The following is a 13,414-nucleotide window of genomic DNA, read 5'->3' as shown; positions in this document are numbered from 1 at the left end:
ACACGGAGGGATGTTTCAGGATGTCATTTACCAGCTTCTTCCTTTCCTGAATGAACACAGTGAGTGATCATTACTGATTTTCCTAGGCTTTAGTTTGTGAATGAACAGGAAGCCGCTCAGCACAGATCACTTCCCATTCACTCACTGTACAGTGCAGCTGAGGCTGCAGAGAAAGGGACTGGGGAAGCTCTGTCCTCAGTCTCAAATGTAAGACATCCGGGGTCTGGTTAGACCCCTCGTGTTTCACCAAAGCCCCCCAACAGGGCTTCTAAAAAATTTGAAAAAAATACTAAAAATAAACAAAAAAACTATACAAAATAAAATAAAAAAAATACATAAAACAAAATAAAATTGTAAAAAATAATAAAATTAAATATTAATTAAATAAATAAATAAAAACTACCAACAGCATCCACTGCCTTACTGACACTGTTCATGTGTTACTACATTTTAAAATGCTTTTTACATTTATTTATAAGATATAGGTGTCAAAATTGCCTTGATGGGTGGGAATAAATCTGGAGGAGTGTGTTTACTATGCTTCAGTAAATGGAAGCCGCTCAGCACAGATCACTTCCCATACATTCACTCCCTGTCCAGTGCAGCTGAGGCAGCAGAGAAAGGGACTGGGGAAGCTCTGTCCTCAGTCTCAGATGTAAGACATCCGGGGTCATATTTCACCAAAGCCCCCCAACAGGGCTTCTAAAAAATTTGTAAAAAATACTAAAAATAAAAAAAAAAACTGTACAAAATAATAAAATAAAAAAATAATACATAATAAAACAAAATAAAATAGTATAAAAATAATAAAATTAAATATTAGTAAAAAAAAAATATATATATAATAATAATAAAAAAAAAACTACCAACAGCATCCACTGCCTTACTGACACCAATCTCTGCCTTACTGACACTGTTCATGTGTTACTACATTTTAAAATGCTTTTTACATTTATTTATAAGATATATATATATATATATATCTTAACCACTTAAGCCCCGGAAGATTTTACCCCCATTCCGACCAGGGGGTATTTTGCGATTCGGCACTGCGTGACTTTAACGGACAATTGCGCGGTCGTGCGACGCTGTACCTAAATGAAACTGACGTTCTTTTTTTCCCACAAACAGAGCTTTCTTTTGGTGGTATTTGATCACCTGTGCGATTTTTTGATCACGCGCTATAAACAAAAAAAGAGCGTCAATTTTGCAAAAATAACAATATTTTTCCCTTTTTTTTTATATGAAATTCCCCCCCAAAAAAATGTAAAAATCAAAATTTTTTAACATTTTCGGCCAATTTGTTTTATGCTACCTATGTTTGGTAAAAAAAAAATCGCAAAAAGCGTATTTTCATTGGTTTGCGCAAAAGTTATCGCGTTTACTAACAAAGGGAAAGATTTTTGTCATTTTTGTTGTTTTTTTTTTTAACGCGTAATGGCGGCGATCTGCGATTTTTTTTTTTGCGGTACTGCGACATTGCGGCGGACAGATCGGACCCTTGACTGACATTTTTGACACTTTTGGGGTTACCAGTGACATTACTACAGTAATCAGTGCTATATATATGCACTGTTACTGTAAAAATACACTGGTAGTGAAGGGGTTAACTTTATTTGGGAGGGAGGGGCTGTGTGTGTACCTAGGGGCGTGCTTTCTACTGTGATTGGCTGTGGCTTGAGCTGTAAGGACACTGATCAACGGATCTACATAGTAGATCCATGTGATCAGTGTCTTTACAGCGAGGAGAATGACAGGTGGCTTGTTTACACAAGCTGCCTGACATTCTCCCTCTCCCCCGCCGATCGCCGAGTGACCGGCGGACATCGGGTCCGCTGGTCACACGCGCGGGGGGGTCCGTGACCACGCGGGAGCGCGCCTCCGGGGGCGCGCGCTCGCTCCCTAGACCCTCACAAGCAAGCAACGTAGCCCTACGTTAGTTTGCCTGTGAGGGGCTGACCGCCGACGTAGATAGTCGTGCGGCGGTCGGCAAGTGGTTAATGTGTGTGTGTGTGTGTGTGTCGAAATTGCCTTGATGGGTGGGAGTAAATCTGGAGGAGTGTGTTTACTATGCTTCAGTTTGTGAATGAACAGGAAGCCGCTCAGCACAGAGCACTTCCCATTCGTTCACTATTCAGTGCAGCTGAGGTTGCAGAGAAAGGGACTGGGGATCCTCTGTCCTCAGTCCCTCTCTCTTTTTCAAACGTAAGACATCAGGGGCCAGTTTGGACCCCTGATATGACTAAAGCCCCCCCGCCACCAAGGCTTTTAAAAAAAATTGTAAAAATAAACTGTATAAAATAATAATACATAATAAAACAAAATAAATTGTAAATTATAATAAAATAAATTATTATATATATATAAATAAAAATTAATGAAACAAGATAAAATTGTAAAAAATAAATAAAAATAAAAAAAATACATTAATTCATTTTAAAATGCTTTTTGCATTTATTAAGAGAATGTGTGTGTATCTATATGATGTATACATTGTTATCCATCTTCTATTTCTGCCCGGAGTTCAGCTTCTCGTGTTGCCTTTTTCTGCCTTTCCCCTAATTGTCCCGTTTTCCTGTACAGCGGTCCTTTTCGTTGCCCTGTGCGCTCTGCTGTCTTTTAATATTGAAGATCTTCTGAACGGGTGCCCCGCCTGTATCGTGTCTTTAGTGGTAATGTCCGCGGTCGCCGCCGCCATTACCGGGATCATCTGGAGGCAGCCTGAATGCCAAACCAAACTGTCCTTTAAGGTAGGTTCCGCCTCCCCCCGCCATGGCCGAAGATCTTATAATCAGTAGGCGAATGAACCCTGGCCGGTGCTGATATACAAAGAAAGAACTGATACTATCTCCGAGGGTCGGGACAAGGGGTGGGCAGGAGGGGTGACTGCCGTGGGCACAGTTGTTTATTGCAGGGATGGGGGTGCCCTGACCCTAACTCTTAGGGAAGGGTAGGGGGGCGCAGACTGTCATCTTTGTCCTGGGGGCTAGATGGCCTTGTTTCAGCACTAACCCCATAGCTGCACCCTTTTGGGTGGATCTTAAAGCAGGCAGGGAGGTGTTGGCAGGGCCAAGACAAGGATTAGGCTGGAGGGGCAGCTGCCCTGGGCGCAATGGTTTATTGCAGGGATGTTGGCACCCTGACCCTAACTCTTAGGGAAGGGTAGGGGGGATGCAGACTGTCATCTTTGTCCTGGGGGCTAGATGGCCTTGTTTCAGCACTGCTAGCCCCATAGCTGCACCCTTTTAGGTGGCTCTTAAGTCAGGCAGGGAGGTGTTGGCTGGACTGGGACAAGGAGTGGGCAAGAGGGACGGCTGCTCTGGGCGCAATGGTTTATAGCACGGATGGGTCCGCCCTGATCCTAATAGAAGGTGGGGGCAATTTGTCGTCTTTGCCCTGGGTGCTTAGTAATCTTGTCCCAGGACTGGGTGTTAGTGACAGCCTGCTGGGTGAATGCGCTCTTAGAACAGAACCACAGAGCCGCATGCACTCATATGTATGACAGCTGGGTAAATATTTTATTCTATCTTTTCATGTGACAACACTGAAGAAATGAGACTTTGCTACAATGTAAAGTAGTGAGTGTACAGCTTGTATAACAGTGTAAATTTTCTGTCCCCTCAAAATAACTCAACACACAGCCATTAATGTCTAAACCGCTGGCAACAAAAGTGAGTACACCCCTAAGTGACAATCTCCAAATTGGGCCCAATTAGCCATTTTCCCTCCCCGGTGTCATGTGACTCGTTAGTGTTACAAGGTCTCAGGTGTGAATGGGGGAGGTGTGTTACATTTGGTGTTATCGCTCTCACTCTCTCATACTGGTCACTGGAAGTTCAACATGGCCCCTCATGGCAAAGAACTCTCTGAGGATCTGAAAAAAGAATTGTTGCTCTATATAAAGATGGCCTAGGCTATAAGAAGATTGCCAAGACCCTGAAACTGAGCTGCAGCACGGTGGCCAAGACCATACAGCGGTTTAACAGGACAGGTTCCACTCAGAACAGACCTCACCATGGTCCACCAAAGAAGTTGAGTGCCGTGCTCAGCGTCATATCCAGAGGTTGTGTTTGGGAAATAGACGTATGAGTGCTGCCAGCATTGCTGCAGAGGTTGAAGGGGTGGGGGAGGGGTCAGCCTGTCAGTGCTCAGACCATACGCCGCACACTGCATTGAATTGGTCTGCATGGCTGTCATCCCAGAAGGAAGCCTCTTCTAAAGATGATGGACAAGAAAGCCCACAAACAGTTTGCTGAAGACAAGCAGACTAAGGACATGGATTACTGGAACCGTCTCCTGTGCTCTGATGAGACCAAGATAAACTTATTTGGTGTCAGATGGTGTCAGGCGTGTGTGGGGGCAACCAGGTGAGGAGTACAAAGACAAGTGTGTCTTCCTACAGTCAGCATGGTGGTGGGAGTGTCATGGTCTGGGGCTGCATGAGTGCTGCCGGCACTGGGGAGCTACAGATCATTGAGGGAACCATGAATGCCAACATGTACTGTGACATACTGAAGCAGAGCATGATCCCCTCCCTTCAGAGACTGGGCCGCAGGGCAGTATTCCAACATAACGACCCCAAACACCTCCAAGACGACCACTGCCTTGCTAAAGAAGCTGAGGGTAAAGGTGATGGACTGGCCAAGCATGTCTCCAGACCTAAACCCTATTGAGTATCTGTGGGGGATCCTCAAACAGAAGGTGGAGGAGGGGAAGGTCTCTAACATCCACCAGCTCTGTGATGTCATCATGGAGGAGGGGAAGAGGACTCCAGTGACAACCTGTGAAGCTCTGGTGAACTCCATGCCCAAGAGGGTTAAGGCAGTGCTGGAAAATAATGGCGGCCACACAAAATATTGACACTTAGGGCCCAATTTGGAGATTGTCACTTAAGGGTGTACTGACTTTTGTTGCCAGCGGTTTAGACATTAATGGCTGTGTGTTGAGTTATTTTGAGGGGACAGTAAATTTACACTGTTATACAAGCTGTACACTCACTACTTTACATTTATATATATATATTTTTCTCTAGCGCTCATCGACAGACGTAGTCCTCGGTGATACACCACCTTCGGGTTATGTTACCTCCGCAGGAGCAGGACTAGACAGGAAATTAAAAAGCTCTGGCCACACCCTAGGGGCAGTCCCAGAGGGTATATCCTCTCTCTCTCTGCCTCAGCAAATCAGTTATTTTCTGTCTAGTTAGGAGTAAGGACCTAGATACCTTGCTGGGATCTTCGGTCCTGGCAAGATTTTTTTCTTAAAAAGATTTTTTAGACAGCTTTTTTCTCCAGTGTTCCTGTGAGATCTTCAAGCAAGAAAGCTGAACTGGGCGACGGGCTGGATGTTGAGATCCGGTGGTCACCCCAGTTCAGCCTACGAGCGCGTGCAGGCCATAGCTCCGCGCTGGGTCGGCCGCGACAAAGTCCCATTAAGGGACTGACCCCGCGAGTTAAACGTCTCGCTGAAACGCCAAAGACCATGAGTCACGGCGTCCGTATTGGTCGACAGCCCTCCCGCCCCGGTGGAGAGGGGTACTGTCAGGAGTTGGTGCCCGCCTGGTTCCGGTATGGTGAGTAGTATGTTCCCCCTTTTTTTCTGACGGGTTTTGTGGTGAACGCGGGCCCCTCTCTGTATGGTAAGATAGAGTCCCTCTCTATCCTATAACATGTCACAAATCCTCCTACTTTGAGTGTGATTTATGTGTGCAAAAGCCAGGAGGCTTGGCTTGGGAGCTAACTATCTATTGTATACATGTTTTAAAGATGTAATCTGTGGCATTCTGGGAATCTTATGGGTTAAGTATAAGCTACCTACCAGTCAGAAGCCACGGACATGTAGACTGCCTTCCAAATCAGATCTCCAGCTATTAGCAGGCCTCCCGAACGGCCATGCGGTCCGCCAGGGCCGGTACCGCCAACCACGCCATATCCCCATGCAGAGAGAGTGTTGTGTGCCCTGCAGCACACCGCTATTCAGTTTAGGCCGCCGCCATTTTTTTTGCTGGATCGCACGAGCCGCCATTTTGGCGTAGCCTCGTGTCTCCAGCATGGGGGCGGCCATGTTTGAGGTGATTCTACACCTCGTGGAGCTTGGGGGAGGCGCCGGAAGGCGTGCAGAGGGGCGGAGCCGCCTCCTTTCTTCTTGGGCAGCCAGCCAAAAGACTTCCTGTTTGTCAAGACAGCGCTGTAAGCTGTTGCAGTTTAACTCTGAGCATCAAGTGGTGAGCCTGGGGGTCTATCTCTCTCTCTCTCGATCGATAGGGATCCCTAAGCAGGTAACACTAAGGGGCTTTTTTGTGGCGCTGGGGGTCAGAAAAGAAAAAAAAAAAAAAAAAGTTTTTTTCTTTACTTTTGAATTATATTATCCAGGAAGTAACTGGAGTTATTATGGACCCTGCCACACATATTCCCCCACCTGTTTCCCTCGAGGGGGCCTCGGGACCCGCCGGTGCACAGAGTATAGAGTCATTTACAGCAATTTTGGAGTCTATGGTGGCTCGGGTGGAGGCGGCCTGTCAGGGACGGGGGTCTAGGAAGCGACCCCCGCCTACCCCTATACCATCTGACACCTCTGACTCAGATTCAGAGATGGTCACGGCAGTTGCAGGTTCCTCTGCAAGGGCTGTTATCCCAGGTAAAGCCCCCTCAGACAGTGAGGAGGACGCTTCTTCTCCTGCTATAATTCAGGAAGAAGCATTGGTGGACGCACTAGTTGTGGCAGTGCAAGAAACCTTAAAACTTGAGGCTTTACCGGCAGAGGCAACTGAAACAGAGAGGCCTTTTGGGACTAATAAGCCCATCAAGACGGCGAAGGCTTTTCCTGTACCTAAATGTTTTGGTAATCAGATTAAAGGAGAATGGGAGCATTCTAAACGTACCTTTACTATTTCCAAGCGTATTGCTAGACGCTATCCGTTTGAGGAATCCATCATTAAGAAATGGACGGTACCACCAGTCGTGGATCCGCCTATTTCCAGGCTGAATAAAGCCACGGTTATTCCAGTGGAGGACACTTCGTCCTTTAAGGACCCGGTGGATCGAAAGATAGAAGCAGAGTCCCGCACTATCTTTTCTCTGATAGGGTCAGCATTTAGACCAGTAATCGTTATTGGTCTAGTTTCCCATACACTTATGGAATGGGCGAGATTGGTACGCCAAGATCTTAGGGGGAAAGATATTCCCCAGGAGACATCTGATTTGATGGAACAGATCATACAAGGGCTACGGTTTATCTGTGACGCAGCCTTGGACACTACTCCCCTATTAGGGCATGCATCTATGTCAGCGGTGATCCTCAGACGTGTGCTGTGGTTAAAATGCTGGTCAGCTGACCTAGGTTCCAAAAGACCTTGACCAATCTCCCCTTTCAGGGGAATCGTCTATTTGGAGCCAACCTAGATGAAATCATTAAGGATGCCACTGGGGGCAAGAGCACTTTTTTGCCACAGGCTGCAAAAGCTAAGGGACCTCGCAACAAGCGAGGACCTTTCTTTACCGCCCATAAAGGGCGCCCGGCTGGTACTAGCGGGAAAGGCAAGACTCCTCCAGGAGGGTTCAAGAAGGGGACCAACCCAGCCAAACCCGAAGCAAAGGAGTACACAGCCTGAAGGTGCGCCCCCACCCGGTTTCAGGGTGGGGGGACGTTTTCACCGGTATTCAGGACATTAGATCGAGCATCAACCACTACTACCGGTGCGATTCTTCCCTTCCAACAGTTAAGTACAACAGGAAGCGGTAGTTACCGTTCCCTGAAAAGATCTTTTCCTTTACCTTTTCCTAAGATTAGTCCCGATACCTCACAGGAATCGGATCTGGTTGACCAGATAGGCCAAGTAGCCTCTAGTCGGGTGACTTCGGTCCCTGAGGTTCAACCAGAAAAGATCACCTTTCCTGATAACTATCAGGTATCTGATAAATGTGTGGGAACAGAAAACGACCAGACTTTCTCGGATGGTCGGGGCCAGATAGCTCTAGGGACGCCTGGTTCAGATCCAATCAGCGCCAGTGGTCCTAGAAATTCTAGGCTGGCCTCCTCAAGCCGGCCTGGCCGACTTGGACATGTTAGTCGCAGACGTTCCGTGGGAACTTCGTCTCAGGGAGTGTCTGTGGTCTCAAGGACCAATTTACCTTCGTGCTTTACAGTCGCTGGTTTTAATGGCCTGGCCATTGAGACCCAAGTACTGAAGGACAGAGGTTTGTCTACTTCAGTCATTCCTACCCTTATTAAAGCAAGGAAAGCGACTTCCAGCAAAGTCTATTATCACACATGGAAGTCTTATATTGCGTGGTGCGAATCTTTAGGATTTCCTCCACGTACCTATTCGGTGACTCGAATATTGGCCTTTTTGCAACAAGGGGTTGAGCAGAAGCTAGCCTTGAGCACCATCAAGGGTCAAGTTTCAGCATTAGCAATCTTCTTTCAGAAGCCTTTAGCTACCAAATCCTTGGTGCGGAATTTCATCCAGGGGGTGCGGCACCTGGCTCCTCCAGTCCGCGCGCCCTTACCGCCCTGGGATCTTAATTTGGTTTTGTCGGTTCTACAGAAACCTCCCTTTGAAAACATCAGGGAGATTCCCTTGCTTACTTTATCCTAGAAGGTGGCCTTCTTGGTGGCTATTACTTCTGCTCGCAGGGTGTCAGAACTGGCTGCATTATCATGCCAGTCCCCATACCTAGTGATTCATAGGGATAAGGTAGTACTTCATCCTAAGCCATCTTTTCTTCCCAAGGTGGTTTCAGATTTTCATCTGAATGAAGATATTGTACTACCTTCCTTGTGTCCTCAGCCCAAGCATCATCGGGAACATGCGTTGCATTCCTTGGATGTGGTTCGGGCAATCAGAGTATACCTGAAGGCTACGGAATCGTTCCGTAAGACGGATTCACTTTTTGTGATCACGGATGGCCCCAGAAAGGGTTTGCCTGCATCTGCCGCGACCATTGCCAAATGGATTAGACAAACGGTGGTACAGGCTTATTCTATTAAGGGTCAGAGTCCTCCGTTCCCTGTTAGGGCGCACTCCACTCGAGCGCTCAGTACTTCCTGGGCCTTTCGCCATCAGGCGTCAGTGGTCCAGGTATGTAAGGCGGCCACCTGGTCGTCGGTACATACCTTTACAAAATTCTATAAAATTGATGTGACGGCATCGGCGGATGCCTCATTTGGCCGCAAGGTTTTGCAGGCCGCAATTTGAGGAGACCGGTGGTCTACCTCGAGGGTTTTTTTCTGTTTGAAAAAAAAAAAAAAAAAATTGTTTTCTCTTTTTTGGTTGAGTCTCATCATTAAGGATGAGCATTGTAAACTTCTAGTTGGCACCGGTTGGGCCTTCTAGATTGGGATTTGATTTCCATTTTCCCACACCTCAGTTGTGATACTGCTCTGGGACGTCCCGAAGGTGGTGTATCACCGAGGACTACGTCTGTCGATGAGCGCTAGAGAAAAATGGATTTTTGTAAAATCTTACCGTAAAATCCTTTTCTCTTAGCTCATCGACAGACGTAGTCCCCGCCCCTCTGTTTTGGAGTTGGGTTGGGTTAAATTCTCTAAGCACTGCTTTTTCACATAACTGATTTGCTGAGGCAGAGAGAGAGAGGATATACCCTCTGGGACTGCCCCTAGGGTGTGGCCAGAGCTTTTTAATTTCCTGTCTAGTCCTGCTCCTGCGGAGGTAACATAACCCGAAGGTGGTGTATCACCGAGGACTACGTCTGTCGATGAGCTAAGAGAAAAGGATTTTACGGTAAGATTTTACAAAAATCCATTTTTTTTATATCATGAATAAAATGTCTTGTTATCAGGTGTGTATCTCTCTATCTTATCATTGTGATGACCTCTGTATGGGAGGATAATGGCTTCAGAAGTAAATTTAGTTTAATGTCGTGTCTCCTCCAGGTGCCGGCCCTCCCCGTCCTCCCATTATTCAGCGTCTTCATAAACCTGTACTTCATGATGCAGCTGAAGCCTGAAACTTGGATCCGATTCGCAGTGTGGATGGCGATAGGTGAGAATTATGGACTTAGATGACATTATCTGCTTATGTAAAGTTATTGCTAAATTCATATTTTTTTTTTTTTTTACAATTTTTTTTTTTTTTTTTTTTGATGCACGATTTTTGTGCAGTCATTTATTACGGGCAAATTTTAAAGGGAAAAAAATGCACTAAAATTAATTTTAGTGTACACAAACCCAATCTGATGCCCAGTTTTTGGTTGGGTAGAAAAGAGGAGGTTGGGTGGAGAAAATAGATACCAAACATGTCAAGACTTTATATTGCAAAATGACGATAAAAGACAGTACCTAAAACTTTTCATAGGGGGCGCTTTAAGGTTATCAATTTAAAGGAAATCGTGAATGGTGGCCCTTATTTATTGCTCTCACTCCGATGTTCATGTTGAAAACCTCACATAAGCATGTGGGGGGCGGTGCTGCTTTAAAAAAAAAATGTTTTACCATTTTATTTTTTTTTGTATGTAAATTTATATATTTAGATTTAATATTTTACATTTATTTAATAAATTATTTACACTTTATTTTATTTTATTTTTTTTCAGTTAACTTCATTGCTACCACTAAGGGGCTAACAAGCCCCCTGTTTGATAGCTTTGGACAGCTCACAGGTCTTTATGGAGACATCAGGAGGCTATTAGACCCAGGATGTCTCCCATGCCTTCCAAAGCAGCTGATCAAGCATAGATTGTGCTTGTTTAGCTGCCTCCCTGGCTCTAACAGGTTCTCTTAGGAAGACATCAGGGGCCTATTAGACCCCTAACATCTCCCCTGCCCTTCAAAGCAGCTAACCAAGCACAGATTGACCCAAAAGGGGAAGCTCTGCTTGTTTGCTTCTGCTGCCACATTTGGCACCTTTCGGGGGGAGCAGATACCTGACAAAACCAGGTACCCGGTCCCACCTCCAGGGAAGATCATCGCAATCATTTTGCAGCACTCTACGAACTCCCTGGCCTTCCTTCTACCCCCCGCTGCCTTCTGGGAGACACTGGAGAGTGGAGGGAAGGGATCCCCAATGCCACACAACCATGCGAGTAGTACAATAGTAGGAGAGATGGCCTCTGCCTGGGGTCCTGCCAGGCCATGCCCCCCAACTTGTTTCGCTCCGCCCCTCAAGGTTTAGTCACGTGGGACACACAGGTCCCAGAAGACAGCGGGACCATTCAGAAAGCGCAGCAAGAAACAGGCTGTGAAGCCGCAAGGCTTCACTTCCCACTTCCGTTAGTGAAGATGCCGCTGCCTGATGGACAGATCGGCTTGGGGTGCCGACATCGCGGGATCCCTGGACAGGTGTGTGTCCTTTATAGTCAGTGCTTTAAGTGGGCCGGTACGCACTGGTACTCAGTACCGCCACTTCCAAATATGGCTTTTGAGCATACCGCCACCTCTCCGTGCGCCTTAGCATACCGGTACGCTCATTTCCCACTCCAGAGCCAGACCAGTCACCACCAGTGAGTCCCCATGCTCCGGAGTCCCAGCCCAGGCCAGCGACAGAGCTGCCACGCTGCTGGCCTGTATTGCAGTGCACTGGTTGCTATCGCCGCTCGGCGTCTAGCAACCAGTGATGTCATCTGAGGAGGAGGAGAGCGAGGCCCCGGCGTACACTGCAGAGCCTCCTTCCTCCTCTGCTGCGCGCTGAGTGGAGTGTTGGCTCCACCCACCTCCTCCCTCCAGCTACTCCAGGCCAGCACAGCACAGTGAGTAGGAGCAGTTCTGGGGACCCTGTGGGGACCCTAATGTGAGGGGGGTGCTCTGTGGGGACCCTGATGTGGGATGGGATGGGGGAGCTCTGTGGGGAACCTGTGAGGAGGGGGAGTGCTGTGTGGGGACCCTGATATGGGATGGGGGGGCTCTGTGCGGAACCTGTGAGGAGGGGGAGTGCTCTGTGGGGACCCTGATATGGGATGGGGGGCTCTGTGGGGACCCTAATGTGAGGAGAGCGGGTGCTCTGTGGGTGGGGATCCTGATGTGGGATGGGGGACTCTGTGGGGACCCTAATGTGAGGAGGGGGGGTGCTCTGTGGGGGCCCTGATGTGGGGTGGGGGACGCTCTGTGGGGACCCTGATGTGGGGGGGGGTGCTCTGTGGGGACCCTAATGTGAGGAGGGGGGTGCTCTGTGGGGACCCTGATGTGGGATGGAATGGGATGGGGGGGGCTCTGTGGGGACCCTAATGTGAGGAGGGTGGGTGCTTTGTGGGGACCCTGATGTGGGATGGGGGGTGCTCTGTGGGGACCCTAATGTGGAGGGGGCGCTCTGTGGGGGCCCTGATTTAAAATAAATGTATAGGCTATAATAGAGTACCGGCACCTCTTTTGGGGCACTTAAAGCACTGCTTATAGTAAAAGTCAGCAGCCACAGGATTTGTACCTTCTATTGAATGGTTGAAAAAAAAAAAATAGACACAAGTCTACCCAGTTCAATCAATAGAAGGTAAAAATAAATAGAATGATACAATCCTATACCCACAGTTACATAGTCTGGTTGAAAAAAAAAAAAAAAAGACAAGTCTATCCAGTTGAGACTATCTATGTTACTATGAAACATTTTATGATGATCTTTTCTTTTTTTTAATGTTTTAGGGTTCCTCATCTATTTTGCTTACGGTATATGGAACAGCACAGAGGAGCGCAAGGATAAAAATAAGGACAGTCTTCTTACAGAAAAGGAAGCTCTTCCTAAGTCGAACGGACAGGAACTCTCAGAAGCGGCGGTGTGTTGACCTCTCTGAGTTCGGAGAATGATGGCGTGTACAGTATATTTATTAGGGGGATCTGCCTTCATCCATTTCAAATAATGATGGACCCAATTGTTACATCTTCATTTCTGTGGTCGACAGGTGGTAATCATCAATGACGACAGTCGTCTATTCTTCTTCCAGTGCATGAGTCTATTGTAGGGTGAGATCACGAGACCTACAGATGGCAAGCTCTGCAGTCCAGGCTTCTCCTGCCTACAGCTTGCGGTCCTCAGATCTGCTTGGTCACTCTCCGGGCAGCTTCTAGTGTAATGCAGATCTGGGCTGCACTCCTCGCAGTATTCAACCAATGTAAAGGGAGGGTGTTTGTAGTGATGGCGATAGATGGCGCCGTGTGAAGCCACAGTGACAGACTGAAAATTCATCAACACGCCATTGAGGATTCTCATGGATTTATTGGTGGAAAGTTGCAATAGTCTGATATGGTTGCCATCTTCCTCGTCACCATGTTGCCTTGAAGAAAGAACCCTACAAGACCCCTGTAACGGATGAACTGGCACCCCGACTGGGTACCTCCGTTGGCGGATGCTCCTAGTGCTTCCTGAGGGCTCTAGACACCATAACCACCTCAGACCCTACAAACCACCGCAGCTTGGTTGGGGTCTCACAGTCTCCTACCCACCCTGGACCTACGACAAGGCTCCAGGTTC

The 13,414-nt window shown here is 47.4% G+C and overlaps 1 protein-coding gene across 1 annotated transcript in view; it reads left to right on the top strand.

Moving 5' to 3' along the window:
* The window catches only part of SLC7A3 (solute carrier family 7 member 3), a 45,764-nt gene extending 32,977 nt beyond the window's left edge, over positions 1-12,787 (top strand). The window contains exons 9-11 of the mRNA XM_082262700.1: positions 2,584-2,750; positions 9,895-10,003; positions 12,589-12,787. Of these exons, the coding sequence (XP_082118826.1) occupies positions 2,584-2,750; positions 9,895-10,003; positions 12,589-12,728 (416 nt within the window). The 3' untranslated portion in view covers positions 12,729-12,787. The remainder of the gene's footprint in view (positions 1-2,583; positions 2,751-9,894; positions 10,004-12,588) is intronic.
* The last annotated feature ends 627 nt before the right edge of the window (positions 12,788-13,414 follow it).

The sequence above is a fragment of the Pelophylax lessonae genome (genome assembly GCF_965119305.1).
Source record: "Pelophylax lessonae genome assembly, chromosome: 7".
NCBI classification, from domain to species: Eukaryota; Metazoa; Chordata; class Amphibia; order Anura; family Ranidae; genus Pelophylax; species Pelophylax lessonae.
This window is presented reverse-complemented; position numbering and strand designations above follow the sequence as displayed.